Source organism: Lepisma saccharinum, chromosome 3, assembly GCF_977018435.1.
Source record: "Lepisma saccharinum chromosome 3, izLepSacc3.1, whole genome shotgun sequence".
Taxonomy (NCBI): domain Eukaryota; kingdom Metazoa; phylum Arthropoda; class Insecta; order Zygentoma; family Lepismatidae; genus Lepisma; species Lepisma saccharinum.
In genome coordinates, this window is record NC_139231.1 from 74244727 (window position 1) to 74266468 (window position 21742).

The following is a 21742-nucleotide window of genomic DNA, read 5'->3' on the forward strand; positions in this document are numbered from 1 at the left end:
TGAAAGAAATACCAACAAGAACTTCTAAATGCTACAGAAACTCATTTCGGTAAGTAGTTTCTTGTGTAAAAATGAAGAAATCCATTGGGACGCTATTGAAGTTTACCTAATTTTCTTTGAACGACATTTGATGGCACTTTGTGGAAAGTGTAGTGATGTGTTTGGATTTCCTTCCACGCCGAGCGATAGAACTTTGCATGTACTTTTCTTAGAAATCATTTTCCGATAGTATATTATATTGAAAGCAAAGTCACAATATCACTGTACTGAAGTCGATCACGTGATATAGAAGCAAGAGACTGACAAGTTTTCATTCTCTCCTTAAATGTTGGGTAAGAATGTACAATACAGAGAATATCTCCAATTTCTTTCCTACTTCTTATACTCACTAAATATGCAGTCCTGGTAACGTATCTGGAGTTAAGATTTTGGGGGTGACGTATAGAAATTGTACACTTACGTCTATATATGTTGCAAAATTACGTTCTTCATTACCGCGATCATTCTCCATACAGAAACATAGGAACCATGTTTGATGATATAAACATGTGACGTTGGGCATTCGTTGTGCTGTCTACAGCATTGCCACACTGCTTCTTCGTTACTTCAGAGCATTAATTGTTGCTTTGTTACTTGCAGATCATTAATCGTTGAAGCATGGCAGAACAGAGGAGTGATAAAATTGTTAATGTGCAACAGTTATTTAAGTGGAGGATGGACGTGGCTGGTAATATTGGCAATGGTGTTTGAGCATTCTTCTAGAAAAATGGCATCTTGCGCAGTGAGAAAGCTCTAGCCCAGGTAGCCCCACAAACCATTCACGGATAGCCCCACGAACCATTTCCAGTAAGGTTAGGTTAGGCAAGCTTAGTTAAAATTTTGTTCATAAAACAATGCGATACAGCTCTAAAATAATTCCACTTTTATCGCCTTTTCCCCGATTTCCACACGTGACCCCCGTATTTTAACAACAGATTCGTGATTAGAAGGCCAAATTTAGTTAGTATACCAAATATTAACAAAATTGGAGATATTCTCTATATTGTACATTTGCTCCAAATTTTGTTTACTAAATTTTATTCTTTTTGATAAAGGACAAAAAAGAGACAAGTTTGGTTTCACATTACAGCTTTACTGTTAGTTTTAGACGTCATGTCCAGGGATGGAAAATCGCCAATTATTCTTATGTTCACGGATGATAATGTTAGTTTGGGAAGAGTGTTCCCTTACTTTTAGAGGAGGTTGAAGAGGCATGATCTCATTTTTCAACATTGGGGTAGAGGGGGACGACAACGACTATTGCCTCACTCTTAGCTGCACTTAATATTTCTCAAATATTTGAAACATCTGATCAATTGTCACTTATCTAAAAAAAAAAAAATAATAATGTTTGGATGCAACGTTGGAAGAGAGCATCGTTTAGTGGGTTAATTAATTCATCGCTCCTCGTCAGAAGTGCATACGTATAAAATGTAATAATAATAAAAATTACACACACACATATATATAATTATCCTTTTTTATTTTAAATTGAAATTATACAAGTATTGGTATCGGTATCGGTGAGAGTATTGGTATTGGTTCAAAGTGGTATCGGCTCAGCCCTAAATATTTCCTTATCAGAGTTGTAGCTAGAGATTTCTGCACCCAGGATGAGAATGATTTTCGCACCCCCTTCAGCCCTAATTTCAATAGCTCTTTTAGTGCTATTATGTAGATTTTTTTTTTTCATATGGGACTTAGGAAAGAAATGAAAGAGAGGGGTTTTTGGATTCCTTTTTTTAAAAAAGTATTTATATGTTTCATGGTAAGTTAAATATTTAAAAACGTATATACTATTTTGTGATACTAATTCAAAACTAATTTTACAAATAGCAATCAGTTAGGTGGAAACTTGAATATTACAGTTCGAAAATTTACAATTTGCAGAACCCAATGTTTCTAGCTGGAGAACAAACATTCGCAGACCTAGGATGTATATTCCATGGATGGTTAGTTTTAGCATTAACTTTCCTGTCTTTGAAATAAGAAAAAATGTGGATATATACCTTTTGGATTTGTGTGATTATCATCATTCTGCAAAGCAGCATGCATATCAGTAATGGATGGTGTGCGGACAGGTGTTACTGCATGGAACAGGACAGCGAAAATAGATCTGCAATGGGAGAGACGTCAAATGCTGGCAGTTTGCCCCACGCTTCCATTCCCTGTTTTCCTTTTTGGATGGTGATTCTCATTCAGACTCAGTGTTGGATTTCTTCGTGATCAGCATCAGTTTCATCAGTGTATTTGACGAGTTGACATTCACTTTCTTCATCATTTTCTGTCACACACTTGAGTATGATTCTTCAAGTAATTTTCTAATTCTAGCATTTTGTCATTCATATTTATCTCTCCTGGTGTTTGATGTCTGATGTAGTGGTTCGGATCCCACTTTAAACTGCAGGTTCAGTCCTGATTAGTCTTTCATTGCATAAAGTGGACTTAAAAACAAACTCATTTTTATCTGTCATGTTTTCCTGTTATCTTCGTTTTACCATACATGCAAAAATAGTATTTAGAAGGAAAACATGCAAAAAAAAAAAGAAGAAGAAGTAGTAGTAAGTTCACATCCCACGAAAGAAAGTTACGTGGTCACAAGACCACTGTTTTAAGGACTGACATGCTGTACTTTAATTTATATTTCCCCCAATACCAGTCAGATAAAGTGTTAGGAGCAGAGACCAGAATAACATTTGGGGAGACAAAAACTCTCAGAAGGACCTCTCCAATGGCTATGGCACAGTAGTAATGTCGTTGCCTTGTAAACAATGTGGAGGCACATGTACAGTGGTTTTGGTTCAACTTTAAACTGTAGGTTCAGTCCAAATTAGTGGACTTCAAAACAACAATTCAAACAAAATTAAAAAAAGAAGTCTCAGAAGTTCGAAAGTTAGTGCACTAGTGACTGAGAAACTTCAAAGCAATAACAATCATAAAAATAAATATTCACTCCACACTTATGCTCCAAGCTTGAGTTCCGGTAAAATTAGGATAGCAGGTGAAAAGTACATTATAATATCCAGTTGACTCCAACCTTCTACAGTAGCTACAACCCAGGGGGTGCTCGTTGCTATGTGAAGTATGTATGCATTACGTCATCTGGGAGGATCGGGTTTGACGGTGCTCGTTGCTATGTGCAGTAAGTTTGGTGCGGGGTACATTTAGCCAAGGTTATTAGGCATTTAACTACTAACACGTCGCAAAAATCTGAACAAGCAGGTTATTTATTTTGTCGCATTCGATATATTTTTATTGTATTATTTCTCTTGAAATGAGATTGTTTTGTTCATTCCACCTATAATCATGCCTAATTGTGCAGTAACAAGCTGTGAGAATTATAACCAAAAAACTAAAGGAAGTGATATAAAATATTATAGATTTCAAGCTGATAATCGTGTAAGTAAACGGTGGATTCGTGCTTGTGATCGAGAACATAATATTAATATTAAAAATGCGAGAGTGTTCAGTGCCCATTTTTGTAAAGAAGACTATGTGCGAGATCTAACAGCAGAACTTCTGTGTTTGCCAACAAAGAAAGTACTGAAGCCAACTGCAGTGCCATCACTAAAATTACACCATATTACTTCAGTGCAAAATAATAGAGAATGTGGTGTAGCAAATTCTCCTGAACCTTCCTCTTCAAAACATGAATCATTTTTGGGATGTGCTGATAAAGACTGTGGAGATGTACGCTACGAAAGGTGTGAAATAAGTAAACATTCCTTAAATAAGCTAAATATTATGTTGCCGAAAAAAAGAAAAATAGACGTAGGTACAGAAACTGCTAGCAATGTTTCGTTGTTGGAAAACACTATTCATCGCTTACAGAAGAACAACACACATTTACATAAAGAAATTAATAAGTTAAAGATTAAGAACAAGCTCTTGCAACTTGCTTTAACCAAAAAAACTAAACAAGTTCAAAATCTTCAACGTAACCTAACCGACAATGTAACAAGAAAACTAACGAATATCTTGGGGAAAGTGTTCAGTGACACTCAAATACAATACTTAGTACACGGTAAAACGAAATCCCTATGGACTAAAGATGATATAAGCAAAGCGTTGACTCTTCGAGCCGTTTCAAAAAAAAATGTTACGTTTATTTGAGAAATACAGTTGGTATACCTTTACCTGGACTTTCTACGTTAAGAAGATGGGTGTCGAATTCATTTCGTTGCCGGCCAGGTATATTAGGTGATGTTTTGCAATTGATGAAATATGTGTGAACTCTCTCTAATTGTAAATCACATTACACTAATAATTTGTTTAAAAGTTTGTTTTATTTAATTTCGTATTAATTATATTCGGGTCTCTGAGTTCCACATTTTCGGAAATTTTACGTACAGGAGGATGAGGAAGTAGAGTGTAAGATTGGCATTTCGTGCTACAAAATTTGTGTTGTAAATAAAACCCCAAACCTTGAAAACGGAAGTCCAGTTTGTAATTTCCATAAAATGTTAATTTTCGATATCAAAGTGAGGTTGTACAAGTTACCGTGCTGATAAGTTACAGTTGTGTGAAATCGTTTTGCGTATTAAAAGCTATAATACGTGTACGTGCAAGCGAAGAGCGAAAGTGTACAAATACGAATGCAACTAGCTGAACCTACTCGAAACTGGATGCTAAGAACACCAAACCTAATTCACCTAACCTACTAATTCAAGCGTACAGGAAGGAATTTACGAACACACAGCAAATTTAGCTCATTGATAATATTAAGCAAAGCCAAAGCGAGATGCAAAGGACAATATGGTAAGCTCACGTATAGTCATTTTTTTGTTTTCAATTCCATATAATTTATATTCCTTTGCGGTGGACAAGCCAGGTAATCGTAAAAATCAAACAGTAATAATGCCTTTGAGGATAGGGCGTGAGATGTAGAAATTTCATGAAGTCCCTAACATGACAACGGCAGTCTACTTCTGGCATACATACAGTCATATAGTACACATGTACCGAAATCTTGTCATGCGATTTTGTGTGTAAAGAAGAGATTATCACCCTGCAATCTAAACTTGGGCCAAATTACGAATTCAAAGGACATAATTAATTCTTCAGAGAATAGTTTTTCTATTAACTCTGTCCATTTAATTGATAATCATTAATTAGATTTAACTTGATGTTCACTGACATTAGGTTAATAATGTTGATAATTAAATTTCTCCCTTGTACATGTGACATTTAGAACAGGTTAAGATAATATATCTGAAGCATAAATGAATATATAGCAAATAAGTTACAAGAAATCACAATGAAGGACTGTACAAGGGTATGAATCGTTAAATAGTAAAATTTCATTTTTGGACTTTGTCTTGGATTTTCCTATTACAATTTCCAAATACATTTTAGTCGTGTATAACCAGGAAAAACTATTCTATATGCCGAGCTCGTGGCACAAGTATATAGTTCGTGAACTACACCACAAAGAGCTTACTGTTTTAAAGAAAATTTTCCACGAAAGGAGAGTATGACATCCATTGTTTACACTGAGTAGAAAGGTACAAAATCATCCACATTATATTTGTGAAATATTAAATTGAACGAAGTAGTAAAACTTCATTAATGGGCATTATATTTATTTCATACAATGCTCAATATCGTGTACATAATGTTATAAAACCGGAATATACATTTTATTCAAGAAGTGTAAATTCCTTTACTGTCGTTAGAAGGCAATTACGTGACATTTTACTATCTTGTCTTCGCGATTAGCCCAAAGTGGCAGAAAAGCGGAGTGAAACAAATAAACAAAATAAATCTATGAAACGGTCATTTCCTTTTTAACTCTTTCATTCATGCAATTCTTCTTTAGCATGTTAAAATTATAGTATACTATGATTATAGAATGAAGACATGGTAAATGAGAACATGCGCAACTATCTTTGTAACACATCGATCAGAAAGTTTGAAAAGTATGGATTTTCACAATACGTTTGCGAGTTTTCAATTATGTTACTACTAGTGCCTCCCCGATGGCGCAATGGTAGCATCGTTGCCTTGTAATCAAGGAATCCCGGGTTCCATACCCGGTGGAGGGACATAGTAGTTCGGATCCCACTTTAAACTGTAGATCCAGTCCCGATTAGCCTTTCTGTGCATAAAGTGGACTTGTTGAAACACCAACTCAATCAATCAGTCATGTTACTAATCATTAAAAGAATGCCTCAATACCATCCCGAAGTTTCGATAATTAATAATTCCCCCTCCTCAAAGTAATAAAAACACTTTCCCTCTCTGAACCTCGCATAGAAATTATAGCGGCCGTTTGCTTCGGCCAAGCCCCGAACGAACATAACCAAAGGGGCACCGAGCATAACCGATCCTCCCATAAGACGTCACGCGCTCGTGCATGATCGGCAATTATCAGATGGAGCTACCTTATATATTAAGTTACCTTGGCTACAACCTCCCCAAATGTCAAAATCAATACACATCCTGGAAACTCGAGGGATCGAGGGACTTTAATTTTTCTTCAAGTCAAATATTTTGAAAAGTTTTTTTTTTTTTTAATGATGAATTGTTTAATTGTTATTCATCTAAACACCACATGCCAAATTTAATCTAAGTGTTAGTTGGTTGGGTGAACATCTTTCATGATATGGCGTGGTATCAAAAAATGAACTGATATGAATTTTTTGCTGCTACTGATAAACTACTGAAATAAAATTTACTGGTACAGATAACCGATATTCCGCTGATCCAGTATAAAATTGCAAAAACTTCCTTGAATGGTTACTAACTCCCTTATTAATGTATGTAACCATGTGACTGCAAAGGGTTTTCTCTTTGAAAAAGAACTGCAAATGTAGACATTTACATTACATAACCATTACAAGAATTGTTTTTCATAAATATAAAAAAATTTTACAGCAAATTTAGAAATACATCAGATCGGTAAAATTATCTGAAATAGTACTGATAAAACTGGACTCATCTCTAATTATAAAGAAGGTGAGGTGAGGGTGGTGCAGGCTCGTACTCAGGATTTTTTGAGGGGGCCAAGCCCGAAATCTTGGTTCCTATATATATATATATATAATAGTCTTGAAATATTTATTTTCCTGTAGTTTACGGTTATTACAAGCATAAGAAAACAGATTTTTCTTTGTGACGTTTCAGGAGAACACACGCTCCTTTCATCAGACATTTATTTTCATTTTGACTAAAGATACAGTTATAACAATGGTTAGTATATACACAAGGAAGATTTTGTGATTTCAATAGAGAAAGCACTGAATTTCTTAGATGATGAGGAGGAAAAGATAAAATTACGAAGTCTCACACATGATGCTCTTGATGAACGGTTAAGTTTTGAATACAACAGAAGAAATAACAGAGGTCCAAAATACACAGAACGGGAGAAAGAGCATATAAGGTTGGGGAAAAAAGTTCATGGTTTCAAGATCTGGTTGAAAGAAAACGACATTTTCTTAATAAAATCAGACAAGGAAAATAAACCTGTCCTTATCCGAATTAAGGACTATAAAGAAAAATGGAAGAATGTTTCAAATTAAACAATTTCACAGAAACCTCTCGAAACCCTATAACTAAAATAATAAATGAGGTAAAGAAAGTAATTGAAAGCAGTATCACGATACCAAGAGAAATGAAAAAAAAAACAAAAAAAACTCATTGTCAAAAATTCAACCCTGCCGATTGCCTTTGCACTACCGAAAACTCACAAACCGGGAACTCCAATACGACCCATCATTGCAACTTTCACACATCCTGCATACAAACTATCCAAATATTTAGTTGAAAGACTTGCTATAATTAAACAACACACACCATTCAGTGTTAAAAATGCATATGAAGTGAAACAGAAACTAAAAAATATTGTTTGGAATAATGAGTATCGTATTGCAAGTTTTGATGTTGAAAATTTATATCCTAGTGTCCCAATAGAAGGTGCCATAGATGCATTACACAGATGGCTTATTGAGATGAAGGTTAACCCAGTAGAATCATGGGAAATGGTTCGATGGTTTACTGTATGTGCAAGTTACAATTTCTTTATATTTGATGGCAAAATCTATCAGCAAAGGAATGGTCTATCAATGGGAAACCCAGTATCCGGAATCATCTCCAGCATTTTCCTTCATTACATAGAATCTCCAATTGTTAATGCGATAGGTGCGGATATCAAACTCTACATCAGATATGTAGATGATGTGCTAATTATTCCTAAAAATGAGAACACCATCATGGACGTATTTAAATTGTTAAATGAATCACATCGTCGCATAAAATTCACTTGCATAACAATGTGAATAACAATGTAATTTCTTTCCTTGATCTGCAAATTAAGACAACTGACTCAACAATTCAAACATCAGTCCATAGGAAAAAATTAGCGGGGGAAAAATACATCCATGCCAAATCGGAACATTCGCGTATAACAATGGATAACATATTTTTAATTTTTTTCCTGAGAGCACAAAGACTATGTTCTAATAATGAGGATATCAAAAATGAAGAAGAAAGGCTCTTTAATATAGCAAAAGAAAATGGCTTTCACACTAACAGAATAAACCAAATCAAAAAACAAGTTGCAAGAAAACTAAAGGAAAAAAGAATACTGACAAAGATGAAAAATCTGTTGAAAAGAAATTTGTGTGCATTCCATTCCACAAGGGATTCTCACATAAAATTGCAAAAATTTTTAGAAGTTTTAATTTCAAAATTGTTTTTAAATCACCAAGAAGTTTGGAATGTACATTTAATGAATTCAAAACGAGAAACTCTCTACCAGATGTGGAAACCACAGGAATATATAATATAAGTTGTTCATGTTCAAAAGATTATGTGGGACAAACAGCAAGGAAAATGGCAATAAGATGGCACGAACACGATTTGGACATTATAAATCTAAACCCAAGAACAGGTTTGTCAACTCATATCATCCAAGAGAAGCATTTGATTAAAAAGAGAAGGGTTTTAAAAAGATTAACGGGAAACACAGAGTTGAATGTCTGGGAAGCTTCGTTCATTGCAGAAGAACACTGGAATAAATTAAATAATGAAAATGGTAACATAGATCCAGTATGGAGTTTTCTTTTTCACAAATGGAGTAAGCCACCATCTTTAAAATTTAATGTAACAGAAAACATCAAGAGACTTTGTGAAAACAATGATGAATTTGAATTACCTGATGATATTTGGGATTCATAATTTTAAAAAATCTGAAATAAAAATAAAACAGACTGCTTTTTTCACAGTTAAGTTGCTATATTACAACAATGTAACATTGACAATATCCATTATATAACAGATTCTTTTTGTTTAAAAAATTACTAACCATTGTTATAACTGTATCTTTAGTCAAAATGAAAATAAATGTCTGATGAAAGGAGCGTGTGTTCTCCTGAAACGTCACAAAGAAAAAAACTGTTTTCTTTTGCTTGTAATAACCGTAAACTACAGGAAAATAATTCTATCATGCAAGCAATGCGTACATACAAGAAAAACTATTAGTCTTGAAATATATGTCAATTATTAAATAATTAATTAATTTATTTATATATATATTTATAAACATATATAAAGAAATTAATTTGCTGTACATTTATAAACTAGCAAATTTATTCCTAATAAAAGTACTTAAAAAATACAATGAACTACTTACAATTTGTGAGTATACGTTTTATAAGAAACAATGTTTCAAGACACAACTGGTCCCTTCATCAGATTCTCAATCTTGGCGAGTGGAATCACTTCATGACCACGTGAATTAGAATATTTTATTCCACTCACCAAGATTGTGAACCTGATAAAGGGACCAGTTGTGTCTTGAAACGTTGTTTTTTATAAAACGTATACTCACAAATCGTAAGTAGTTCATTGTATTTTTTAAGTACTTTTATTATATAATCATGAGTAAGTCGCACATGCCTTAAATATGAAATTAATTCCTTTAATGACTGGTTCAAAATGTCAAGAAATTAGAAGATAGGTGAAATATTTTTTTTATAAGCGTTAATTATTGCTTTTTATTAAAAATGATAATTAAATTTTCATACTTTTATTGTGTTATGTTTTTATAATGGTGTAAATCTATTGATGGTCTCTCGAAAGGAAATACTTCTAGGGCTGAGCCGATACCGATGCCAATGTATCGGTATCGGAAAGTATCGGTTGAAATTAGAGTTGGAAGTGGTTGGAAAAAAAACTGGAGTTTTTTTCCACGGCTTTTTTCACAAAAGTGTCTCAAATCAATGAAAATACTGGAGTTGGCAGTATTTTTCCTGTTCCATGTTGTTTGTTTATATCCCTACTGTAAAATAGACACTCATTTCAAAATATGAAATACAATTTACAATATGAAATTCGTAGCTAGACAAACAGTGTTTTCAAAAAAGCTGGCTTTTTTGAATGGGCAGTTCAGTAGGCTTATTGAATATATCTATTTAGTATAAACATATACACATAACTAGAGTAGTTTTGTATGTGTTTTTAATAGAACCTAATAATATGATACGATTTTCGCTATTTGAATTTGTTATACGAACATATACATGAACCAAAAAAGAAAATACTGCTCTACCTTTTGAAAATCTAGTATGAAATCTCTTTATGTTCAGTAAAATATGTATATTTGTGTTCTGGCTCTCCAGTAAATTATGTATAATTTGGTTAAATGGCTGCTAAAAATGGTCACAGAGTAACTAGTGATGTGTTTTGGCTGCTTGTTGAAAAATTCTCGACCTTTGTGAGACCACAGCCAAGTAATTTTATTTCTTACAAGTCGATGCCGTGATCCCAACAATTTCACCCTTAAATACATTTCTGATCTTTAAAGTTTATATGGAAATTAATGTGCACCCTTAATTAATATTAATATGCACCCAGGGGTTGATGACTAATTTAAATCTAATTTTATGGGCCTCCCCGATGGTGTAGCGATATCGTCATCACCTTGTAATCGAGGGGTCCCGGGTTCAATACCCGATGAAGGCACAAATGGTTCAGATCACACTTGAAACTGTAGGTCCAGTCCCGATTAGCCTTATTTTGCATAAAAAAAAAGTGGACTTAAAACACAAAATCAAATCTAATTTTATATTTGACCTCAAGTATATTAACTATGGCATAATCATAGTTCAATTATGTATAGAACTTGCTTTCAAATATAAAATTAGATTTAAATTAGTCGTCAATCCCTGGGTGCAATGGACCTTTTCTGGCTCGTTGGTTGAACAACACTGGCACTGAAACTGAAGCAGAAGCAAATAAGACTTGCCGCAAATGGGGGGAAAAGTTCTATTTAAGAAATCTTGACTGTACCTACAGATTGAAATGAGATCCGAAGCACTCAGACCCCTTCCTATTACAAGGCAACAGCATTACTTTATTCCACTCCAGAGGCCCATTCATGATTATAAACAGTACTTGCAATTTGTTCTCTGTGATTTACAGGCTAAATTAAATCTTAATGTCTGATGAAGTAGCTACCAATCTTATTCAGTATAGAGAACATTCAGACCGAAGCAACACATGGCAGTGGGGGGTGTCACATTGAAGTGACATGGGCCCCTTCAGTCTGCAAGCAAGCATCCACCACACATGCACAAACAAGACCAAGGTGACATGATGCGTGCCATTGAAGGAGCTTTCAGACTGAAGTCCCAAATGACAAGCAACACAGTCTCCTTAAGAATAAAGCAAAACATTCACCGTACATGCAAGAGCAACAGACCGAAGCGGCACTATGTACACCACTGGGAAAACAGTATAGTCCGAGCAACATGCAAGTGACATGTTTAGCTCATTGTCGCACTTCTGTTCAAAAAGTGAATGGATTACTGAGGGCTTGCTTCCAAGTGACACATGCCACTTGTTGCTTCGTTCTGAAAGTTCCCTGAGAAAACGGTACAGGCCAAGTGACAAGTGATACTTGCAGCTTATGTTGCTTCGGTTCAAAAGGTTGTATTTACTTCTAAGGGTTTGTTTCCAGGAGCCACATGTCGCTTCCGCCTCAAAGCTCCGTTAAACAGGATATATACACACGTTCACGTAATTCGTATACTTCTGCATATGTGTTGTGAACAGTAAAGATTTTTGATTGTTCCGAAACAGGGAATATTTTGATATTAACATTTGTTTCATATTTTATGACATCAACATTTAAATTGAGACGCAAGCATGTAAAAGTTTGTTTTAAGTACATTTCATGGTCAGATGTGCTCATCAAGACTACACATTTAGTTTTAATCCTAACTTACCCATCCTGTACAAGAAACTTACATATCAGGGGGCGACTCACAGGCCAACACTTTTCTTATCACTAGAATTCAAGAAACCATTTTATTATTGAATCACTGCTTCCTTTGCTGATTATATATGTGCAGTCATTTATTAATTATAATAATTACAAAAATTACTATCATTAATAAAAAATAATAACCAATTATTGCATGAGTGTATCCCATCATTCACTAAAACTTACAAAATCCATAATATTTTTTTATTAATGTCTTTATGTTTGTAGAGGTGCAATTTATTAAATATAATAAGTACCATCATTACCAAGTAAATGTACACTGTCACTGGCATGAGTGTCTCGAATCAGACTCATTTAAAGATGGTGCCTGATAAGCCCACCAAGTGCATTTTGCCTCCTATTTACATTACATTTATGTTTTTTTTATGAACAAAAGCAATGCAGAAATATTTGGAACATCCTAGGGAACAATGTAGTTTATTTTCGAACAGTTGAAAAAATCTAAAAAGTAAATGTGGTGAGCCTGCAAGTCCTCTCCCCCTCAGTAAGCTAGGGTTAAAATTGTATCTGAACCACTATACAATATGTGTCCACTGGGATTGGCCACTATTTGTCTCTTGGCTGCTACAAAATGTAATTTTTTTTAGCTAGTTGTAAAATATGTCACTATAAACCTGTAAACTCATAACAGTAACTTCAAGTGAAATAGTTTAGCTGTAATTGGTAAAAAGCCAAAATTTCCATTTTTTCCCAAAAAAAGCTGGCTTTTTATCGAAAAAAAAACATCCATTCAAAAAAGCCGGCTTTTTTGCAACTCTAGTTGAAATTCATCTAGCAATACCAGCAGATTCTTTTCCAGCATTTTGATCTTTCAAAAGGGGTCCGCAAAATTGCCGTGTGACACTTTCGCAGAGTCTTCATTATTCTAGAAATTATGTAAAATTCAAGCTTTTTTTATTTTGCACGGAAAACTATATTTCGTGATTACATAATATCTATTTTAATATTCTGATGCAATTCTTGAATATTCTAAAGCAAATTTCTTTGTAAATTGATGCATATAGTTGGAGAAGAAAATTTACACACCAATATTGATCAATATTTTAAACAAATTTTAATTATTGCAATTTTAAAGTATCTGTATCGGTGGGAATCGGTCAGAGTATCGGCATCGGTATTGGTTCAAAGTGGTATCGGCTCAGCCTTAAATATTTCCTTATCAGAGTTGTAGCTAGAGATTTCAGCGACCAGGACGAGAATGATTTTTGTACCCCCTGCATCGAATTTGCACCCCCCCCCCCTACCTAGATGTAGCTGGCATACTTAGACATTGTAGAAATTTTATGTACTTACTCTTTTCCATTGAATCCGATGAAAAGAAAACTTAGCATTCAAGAAATGTGCCTAATAAAAGAAGAGTCTGTTTTGCATCCCACACCATCTTCATTGAAGCAGTGTGTGTTATTGTTCACATCTGCAAAATCGATTGCAAATTAAAGGTAACTAGGTGGAAGGACAGAAAATGAGAAACTTTAAGAAGACATTAGTTTCATATTAAATTAAAATGTAAGTGCTATGTTTTATTCCCGATGAAAGAAGGTGAGAAATGGAGGAGAAATAACAGGTCGGTCTAATTTCTATGTTCCAGGGACCTAGGGTGACAATGACAACCACCTTCACAGCTATGGCTCCATTTCTTACTAGTCCAATTTGATATAATTTTAAAATCTTATCTATGACTGTAGAAGTACGTTACCAGCCCTAAAGAAAGAGCGAGAGAGAGAGAGAGAGAGAACAGAAGATGTATGCAACATTCACGTACAGGCAGACATCATTCTTTGTTATTCCTTCTTTGTATGTGTTTATGATGTTATTCTTAGTAAAGTATGTTTGAAGTCCAAACTAATTGCTTATAAAACAAACTCTTACCCTCTTAAAATTTTAATGGGGGAAAAATTTTAATAGAACAAGATTGTTGGTGGGAAGGTAGGAGATCCCCCTTCTGCCATGGGAATTCGTAACCTGAATGTGACCAACGCTATGGAATTATCCTTATAATGAAGAACATGTCTGAATGTAAATTAACCACAAAAAGAGGACATTTTCTCATCAAGAGTGCAGTTCGAAAAAAGTCAAAACAGGGAGTTAATATGGTGAACTGTCCCGACAAATTTGGAACATTTAGTAGCTTCGCATAAATGGTTATAAAACTAAAATTACTAAATATAGTAGACTGCCGACTTCTGGAGTCTGCCTTTCTCCAGAGACAACCCATTCATTTATACAAGCAAAAATTTAAATTCTTGCAAAAAGGTTTGCATCAGAATACTTCATGGCTTGATGGGGGGCCTGGCCCCCTTGCCCCCCCCATCTGGGTATGGGCCTGGGGTGGTACATCCATGAGGGGAAATGGGGGAGACTGTTGTAAAAAAAATAAGAAATGTACTATGTATTGAGCACTCGGGAATAAATTGAGGATTCTGTAAAACTCTGAGAAATCCAGTGGCATATTCTGAAAACTTGATCTGGTTTACCACATTTTTATTTTTTGTATGTATTTATTATATATTAATTATATACAATAAAAATAAAACACCAATGCAGGCATGCAAGTAAAACAGAAACAGAAATCCAACAACTCAAATTTTCCGGCAATTTCTATGAACAAAGTTGGTATACCGGCAGTGAACCAGATAACATGGGAGAATACGCCACTGGAGAAATCTCAGAGAATTACATTTGGAGTTCATGTGAGAACCCCCATATTGCTATCCAGTTCTCTAAATATTCCTTGTACATGTACAAGAATTGCAGCTAATGAATTTCTGATCTCTATTTCAGTTTCCCAAGAGGCAATTCAGTCACGGATGAAACAGAGTAACTTCTTCAGACTAGTGGATGCTTACAGGCAGCATGCACACAAAGTAGCGAACATAAATCCAATTAATATTTATGGTGTAAGGTTAGTTATTAAAGATGATTTTTGTTAGGTTAGTATTATATTATGGTATTAGAGACTTGATTTTTATATATCATATGAATGACTGTGCATAGTGGTATATTATTAGTTTGAGTTTCCACAAGGTAGTATCCAGAAGCTTCGATGCATCACATAAAGTGTGCATGTGACATCAGAGATGAGTCAATCAATAATAACATTGCACACCGTAGCAGCATAACAGGCTGTACAAACCTGCATTCAATTGATGAATTCCTCAAGTGACACATAGCACATGTTACTTCGGTGTGTAATCTCTCTTGCTCAAACAAATTTTGGACCAAATATTTCAGTAATTTGTAGTTTTTGCATGCTGATACAAAATTTGTGTTTCATGGGACATGGAGATCTTTCAGTTCTTCTTATTTTTTTTAAGCCATAGTTGTTTAGAGTATATGCTTGATCCTTGTCCCTTATAAGTCACTTTTAAAAAAATAATAAGTTATTTGCAGTAAGTACAGTACAAAATAATTTAAAATAATATATTTTTCAGCTTGGCAAGAAGGTAAAGCTGGCTTTGTTACTGTGCTACCACATTATTTACACCAAAGTATATTATGTATTATCTAATATCTGTCATGTTAGCTCCACGTTTCCATCAACAACAAACCTAGCTACAAAACTAGATCTTATTAGTTTGAATCTAGCAAAAGGTATGGAATATTTGTATGCTCATTTGTGGAAGCCGATATTTGCAGTATCGAAAGCATCAGTTGAGTTTTTTTGCTCATATCAGCCGATGCTTTTCCACAGTTTAAATATCTTGCAGGACCTGGCCACACAACACTTTTGTGGAGGCTAAATACCTGATCCTCACCAATACCAGAGCTTAAAAATTGTAATACTTTAGTAGTTGTTCAAAATATTGATTAAAATGAATATGTAACTGCTCCACTGCAATCATATGCAACAATTTACCAGCATTTTTCTTTGTATATTCAATAATTACATTGGAATATCAAATTAGATGTTGTTTAATAACAAAATCGATTTTTCACAGAATTACTGGTGCAAAATAAATGAAATTTTACCATTTTGCATAATTTCCAGTGTCATGTGACATTTTGACTTACGTCCTATGTAATGTCCAAACTCCAGAAAGCATCTGTTGCTAATGGTGAATAGCTTCCAACTGATACTTTCTGATACATCAGCTCAGCCCTAGTAATTATTATTATCATTGTTATAATTATTATTGATATTGTAGCCCAGTAGAAGAATTAGAAACAACAAGGTATGGACTTCAAGAAGAGACCAGATTCTCCACCAAAGAAATATTGTCCATGAGCAGTGATGAAGTATCTTTGAATGAAGTGGTAGAGTTCTTGAAGAAAGCATATTGTGGTCCCATTAGTGCTGAGTTTGAATATCTTGAGGTAAGATTCATTGAATGTGTTTGTCACTCGAATCATTTTCTGTTACTTTTATACTGATTGCAGACACAACTGGCAGCTGACCTACAAAGCTCTATCTGTCCACCAATCGTCTTCGGGGGTGTGTGCTTCGATGAGTATCAACAGCCTGAGTTGCGAAGTAAAAGCTGCAGGAGTAACATCTCTCTCCTGTTACCACGTTGTCAAGCGTTCGTCTGTTGTCTTCTGTTTGTACAGTGTTTGGGTGTTTTGTGAACTGTTTTTCCATGCATGGTGTACTTGTACAATTTTTGGTGCTTATCAACACTCTCTCTCTCTCCCCCATTTTACAGTACGTTTTGTAACTTGCTGTGTATCCGATGCTCATGTTTCGTTCTGCCAGCAACGTTCGGGTACCTTGTGACACGAAAATGCCCAATGTCAGTAGAAGAGAAGTCAACTGATCGTTGATTTGTTGTTTCCCAGCTGCCAGTTTTGAAATGCAATCAGTATAGCATTGTAGAAAGTAATTATCCCGTCAAGACTTATTTTAGCGTCAGCATTATGTAGAATGTGTTTGATTTTGCTGATTTAAGGGGATGTATTTTTAAAAGTCCATTCTAAACTCTCGTGTGTCAAGTCTTGGCCTGTCCTGACTGTCCTTCATCTATTTCATGTAATCACTATTTCATACCTATTGTGACAAATAGCCAAATGTTTCAGAAATGTGATATCAGATAAGGAAAATGCAACTACAAAAAGGGAAATTGTTTATTAGCTGTCAGAAAGCGTCTCAAATTTTATCATTAAAAAGTACTGAAAAGGATTCAAATTTGAATGTATTTGGATGTATTCCATTACCAATGTCTATATGTCACAAGTTGCTTCTAATTGCTGTAATATTTGATTCTGTTGCTTTGTTATGATTAAATTCACATTGGCTGTTTTTTCACTTCAGACCGAAGAAGAAAGGGCCTGGTTTGCAAGAAGAATGGAGCAGCTTGTTTATGAAGAGCTAGAAAATAACCGTAAGAAACTCTTGATGAAAGAAATGCTCAAGTCACAAGTGTTTGAGAATTTCATGGCCACCAAGTTTGTGACAGTCAAACGATATGGCGGGGAAGGAGCAGAGAGTATGATGGGCTTTTTTCAGGAGTTTCTTGCATTATCTGCCAAAGGTAATTTTTTTGCCTTAGGCAATGTTATGGGTATACATTTTTTTCAGGAGGCCAAAAACAAATTTAAAATTTTTAAAAAAATGTGAAATGCAGGAGAATCTGAAGTTCAAGAAATTGTATTGTGTAAATCTTTATAGGGACCATGAATATTGTGTGCATAATGGGGGGAAAATGCAAGATCTGGGAATTTAAAATAGGGCTGCTGTTTACAAGTTTCCCAGGAATGTGGTTTTGGTTTAACTTGTCATTTACTGAAATTTCCAGTATAGCCAGGAATATTCTTGTATTCTTTAGGCATGATGTACTTTCTTTATCTATTTCACCGTTTTGAGAACATGTCTTTTCTCCAAAAAAAAAAAAAAAAGAGTATGTGTATCATATGAGAAGAGAGCAAGTCAGCAATTTCTTAATATGCATAGAAAGTTCAGTTTTCACTTTCACAAGTAAAAAGTAACAATACGGTGCTGTTCATGTCAAATAACTGAATTACCTTTGAATTTCGTAGCCATAGTGGTCAAGTCAGCAGGGTACCTGACTGTCACATGAGAGACCTGAGTTTGATTCCAGGGATGGGTATTTAAAGTGGGAATTTTTTTAACCCCATTCCTCTGTAAAGTGACTCTGGGTTTCACTGAGCCTCTCATAAATAGATACCTTGGTGGGGGTGGGGGGTAAAGGCTGTCATAGGTTGGTGCTGATTGCATCCCCTCAACAAATAACCAAGATCATGAATGTGTGGTGCTCTACATCCACTTCCTCCTATGCATGGCATGGTGCAATGAGCATGAGGTAACTTTACCTTATCTTTGAATTTCAGTATTGCAATTCACTATTAGTTTGTTTGTTTTTTATTTATGCTGAGGATGTAGAATATATTTTGCCCACATATGTCGTCGTTCCAGTGCAGGAAACTTAACAGTGATACCATATAGTTGATTTCAGTTATATGAAAAACGAAAGTGGCTACTAAACACACCACACAGTGTGTTTTATACATATTGTTGATGTATATAGGCATGTGACCATTTTATTAACTTCATGTATGCATGTACTTTTCCTATATCCACAGTTATTTTTCAGGTCTCCTGGCTATGAGAAAAGTCATGACTTCACTGCAAATGGAATTTCACACCTAGCATGACTGCATCTTGCTTCAAAATGTGTGAGCTTTTTATAGGTATTTAACCTTTCTTTTGTTATACCTTACAGATGGCGTTGAACAAGTCATTGTTGGTATGCCTCATCGTGGTCGATTGAGTCTTTTGACTGGCATGTTGAAGTTCCCACCTGTTGCAATGTTTTCAAAGTTGAAAGGAAAATCTGAGTTTCCATCCGACGTGAAAGCCACTGGTGATGTTTTAAGCCATTTAAGTAAGTATGTTGGTCTAATATTTATTAACTTCACAGTATTTAGTATAACAAATATGGCCATTTTTTAAAAGTAAACCATTGTATTTTCCAGTGGGTGTAATTATAATTTGTTTGATTTCTTTCATTTTTTTTAAAGATTTAGTTCCTGAATTGTGTAGTTAACAGTTTGGTTCATTTCTGATAATAGGCTCATGTTTAGCTTAATATACGTAGCTAAGTGCATTCATATTCAGTTTGAGCCGTTCTATGTTCATTCTAATTGAGAACCAACATCGTGAGTTAATTGGAGTGATACTTGTAAAATACTCTGTAATGAACTGCAGCCTAGAGAATTGCATGTTAATGGTAATTTTAGTGGATTCATGGAATCGACTGACAAGGAATTCACTGAACCCCAGTAATTATTGGTACTGGGAATTTAATGTTTATTCTCGATTAATTTTGTACATGAATTTATTCTAAATTCTTGTGACCTAACTCTCATGAGCTGCCTTGATGGCTGAGCATGTTAAGTGATCAACTTTTGATCTCACCATCAGCTTTGTGTATCTTTATCAAGTTCATCTAATAATCATTTCTATCATCACAACTAGCCAAAAGTGGCAGAAAAGCATTTAAATTAATGAAAATACAAAAAAAAAAAAAAAAAAATCACACGCTCAATTCAAACTTGAGGTAACATTAGGTACAGTTGTTGCACAGCCTCCTGTTGCTCATACATCAGTGAACAAGGTCTATTGAGTAGCAGGTAATGGGCCAAAACACAGGAAAATCTGGGTAATACATAAGTCACAATGCAATGGACGAACTTTCACTTGGGTTTTTCTCAGTTTCATGCTCTTAGAGGTTATCAAGTTTTACTCCCAAATTGCTCATGTATAGAATTATTCTTATTGATTTGCATCACCATTGGGTTTATGTTTATGAAAACAAGTTTATGGCTTCCTAAACTATTAATATTCAACCTTTTGAAGAGTTCTCATTGTTAGTTTGACACCATGATTTTTCCTTGAATCCAAATGCTTCAAACTCACTTGTGTTCCTACTGGGTCCACCATACACATTGAAACTTTGGCATAGTTTCTTTCGTTGCTCTAGACATGTATTTTTTCCTCAGCTGGGAAATTATTCATTTGGCAAATAACTAATACTACTAACTAGATCTCTAAACATTTCCAAACTTGGTTTTGTAACAGGTTTCAAACCAGAAGTTTTGTCTGTTGTATTATTTGTATTAACCCACTAACTTAAATGTTCATCACTGAAATACCCTCTGCTATGCACTTTCTGCAGTACTTCACATAATACTTAACATTAACAAGGCTACTATGTACATTGACATTAAATTTTTCATTTTTCAAAGAAAATGCCTATTCTTATTGTACATCATGTTTCAAAATGGAGTGTGTGGTATACTTCGAAAGATTCAGGGAGGTGGAGAGGTTCAAATTTCTTTCACTTCTGTTTTGTTTCACTTTTTCCCATCCTTCTAACACTCAAGACTAGAACCAAGACGATACCACCTTGAACCCGTACCATTGCCAATATTGTTACTGATTCTCATTGATACTGATGCTTGAGAATTGTAACAATTCATCAGAGTAATTATAAATTTTAAGATATATCAATAAAGTGTATATCTGTATTTTATCAGTTCTGGCAAAACATAATCATATTAGTCCATTTGTATGGAAAACTGTGTGTTAGATCTTAATTTTAGTTTTAATTCTGTTGATATTTTGCTAAATAATTTCTATTAAATCCTGTGCTTGCATTAACAGTAATTTTGATTTGCAGATAACATATGCACAATGTAGCATTTGAAAGGACAGGATCGTTATGTTTGTTAGTTTGTACATTTATCACTTTCATTTTCTGTAGCTTCATCCGTTGACTTGGACTTCAATGGAAATATTCTACACCTAACTATGCTGCCAAATCCCTCACACTTAGAGGTAATGCATACATTATAGTGTCTGTAGGCAGAAGGGGAAAGAAATAATGCTGCATACAAAATAACATTCTAAAATGGCTTCTGTGGTATAGTCAGGACTAACTAACACCTATAAAATTCTTGCTTGATAGAGAAGGAATAGCTTTTGTATACTATTCTGTGAATCATCTGTGTGGATATCTGGTTACAATTTAGCCTGACATGCTTATGTTGCTTTTTTTTAATTGCATTTAGTTTAATAAGGTAACTGGTTATTTAAGTCAATTAGTATGTGTGACAATACTGTAGTAGCAAATTCTGAGCAATATTAATTCAGATATAAGTTCAGAAACTTAACCCTTTCGGCATGGAGAACATATAAAGTTTTCGTCTATTGTGCACAGATCACAGATAATGTAAATATACATTCTTACATTTTGAGTGCTTATTGAAATGTCATCATCCGTCGATTGTTTTCCTGGAAACATTTGGTTTTTCAATTCATAACTTGCCAGCTTAAATGCTGTTTCTTTGTTTTTCTGTGCTTGTCCATGTGGCATTGTGGGCTGTGCATTTTCTCATTTGGACACAGTGGCTGTCAAAGCTGCTTCAAGTTGTTCTCAGCAGGTACTCTCCCAGGATGAT

The 21742-nt window shown here is 34.6% G+C and overlaps 1 protein-coding gene across 1 annotated transcript in view; it reads left to right on the forward strand.

Moving 5' to 3' along the window:
• The window catches only part of LOC145985143 (2-oxoadipate dehydrogenase complex component E1), a 66671-nt gene that overhangs the window by 2651 nt on the left and 42278 nt on the right, over positions 1-21742 (forward strand). The window contains exons 2-6 of the mRNA XM_083118806.1: positions 15107-15227; positions 16471-16639; positions 17574-17793; positions 19003-19164; positions 21046-21119. Of these exons, the coding sequence (XP_082974932.1) occupies positions 15107-15227; positions 16471-16639; positions 17574-17793; positions 19003-19164; positions 21046-21119 (746 nt within the window). The remainder of the gene's footprint in view (positions 1-15106; positions 15228-16470; positions 16640-17573; positions 17794-19002; positions 19165-21045; positions 21120-21742) is intronic.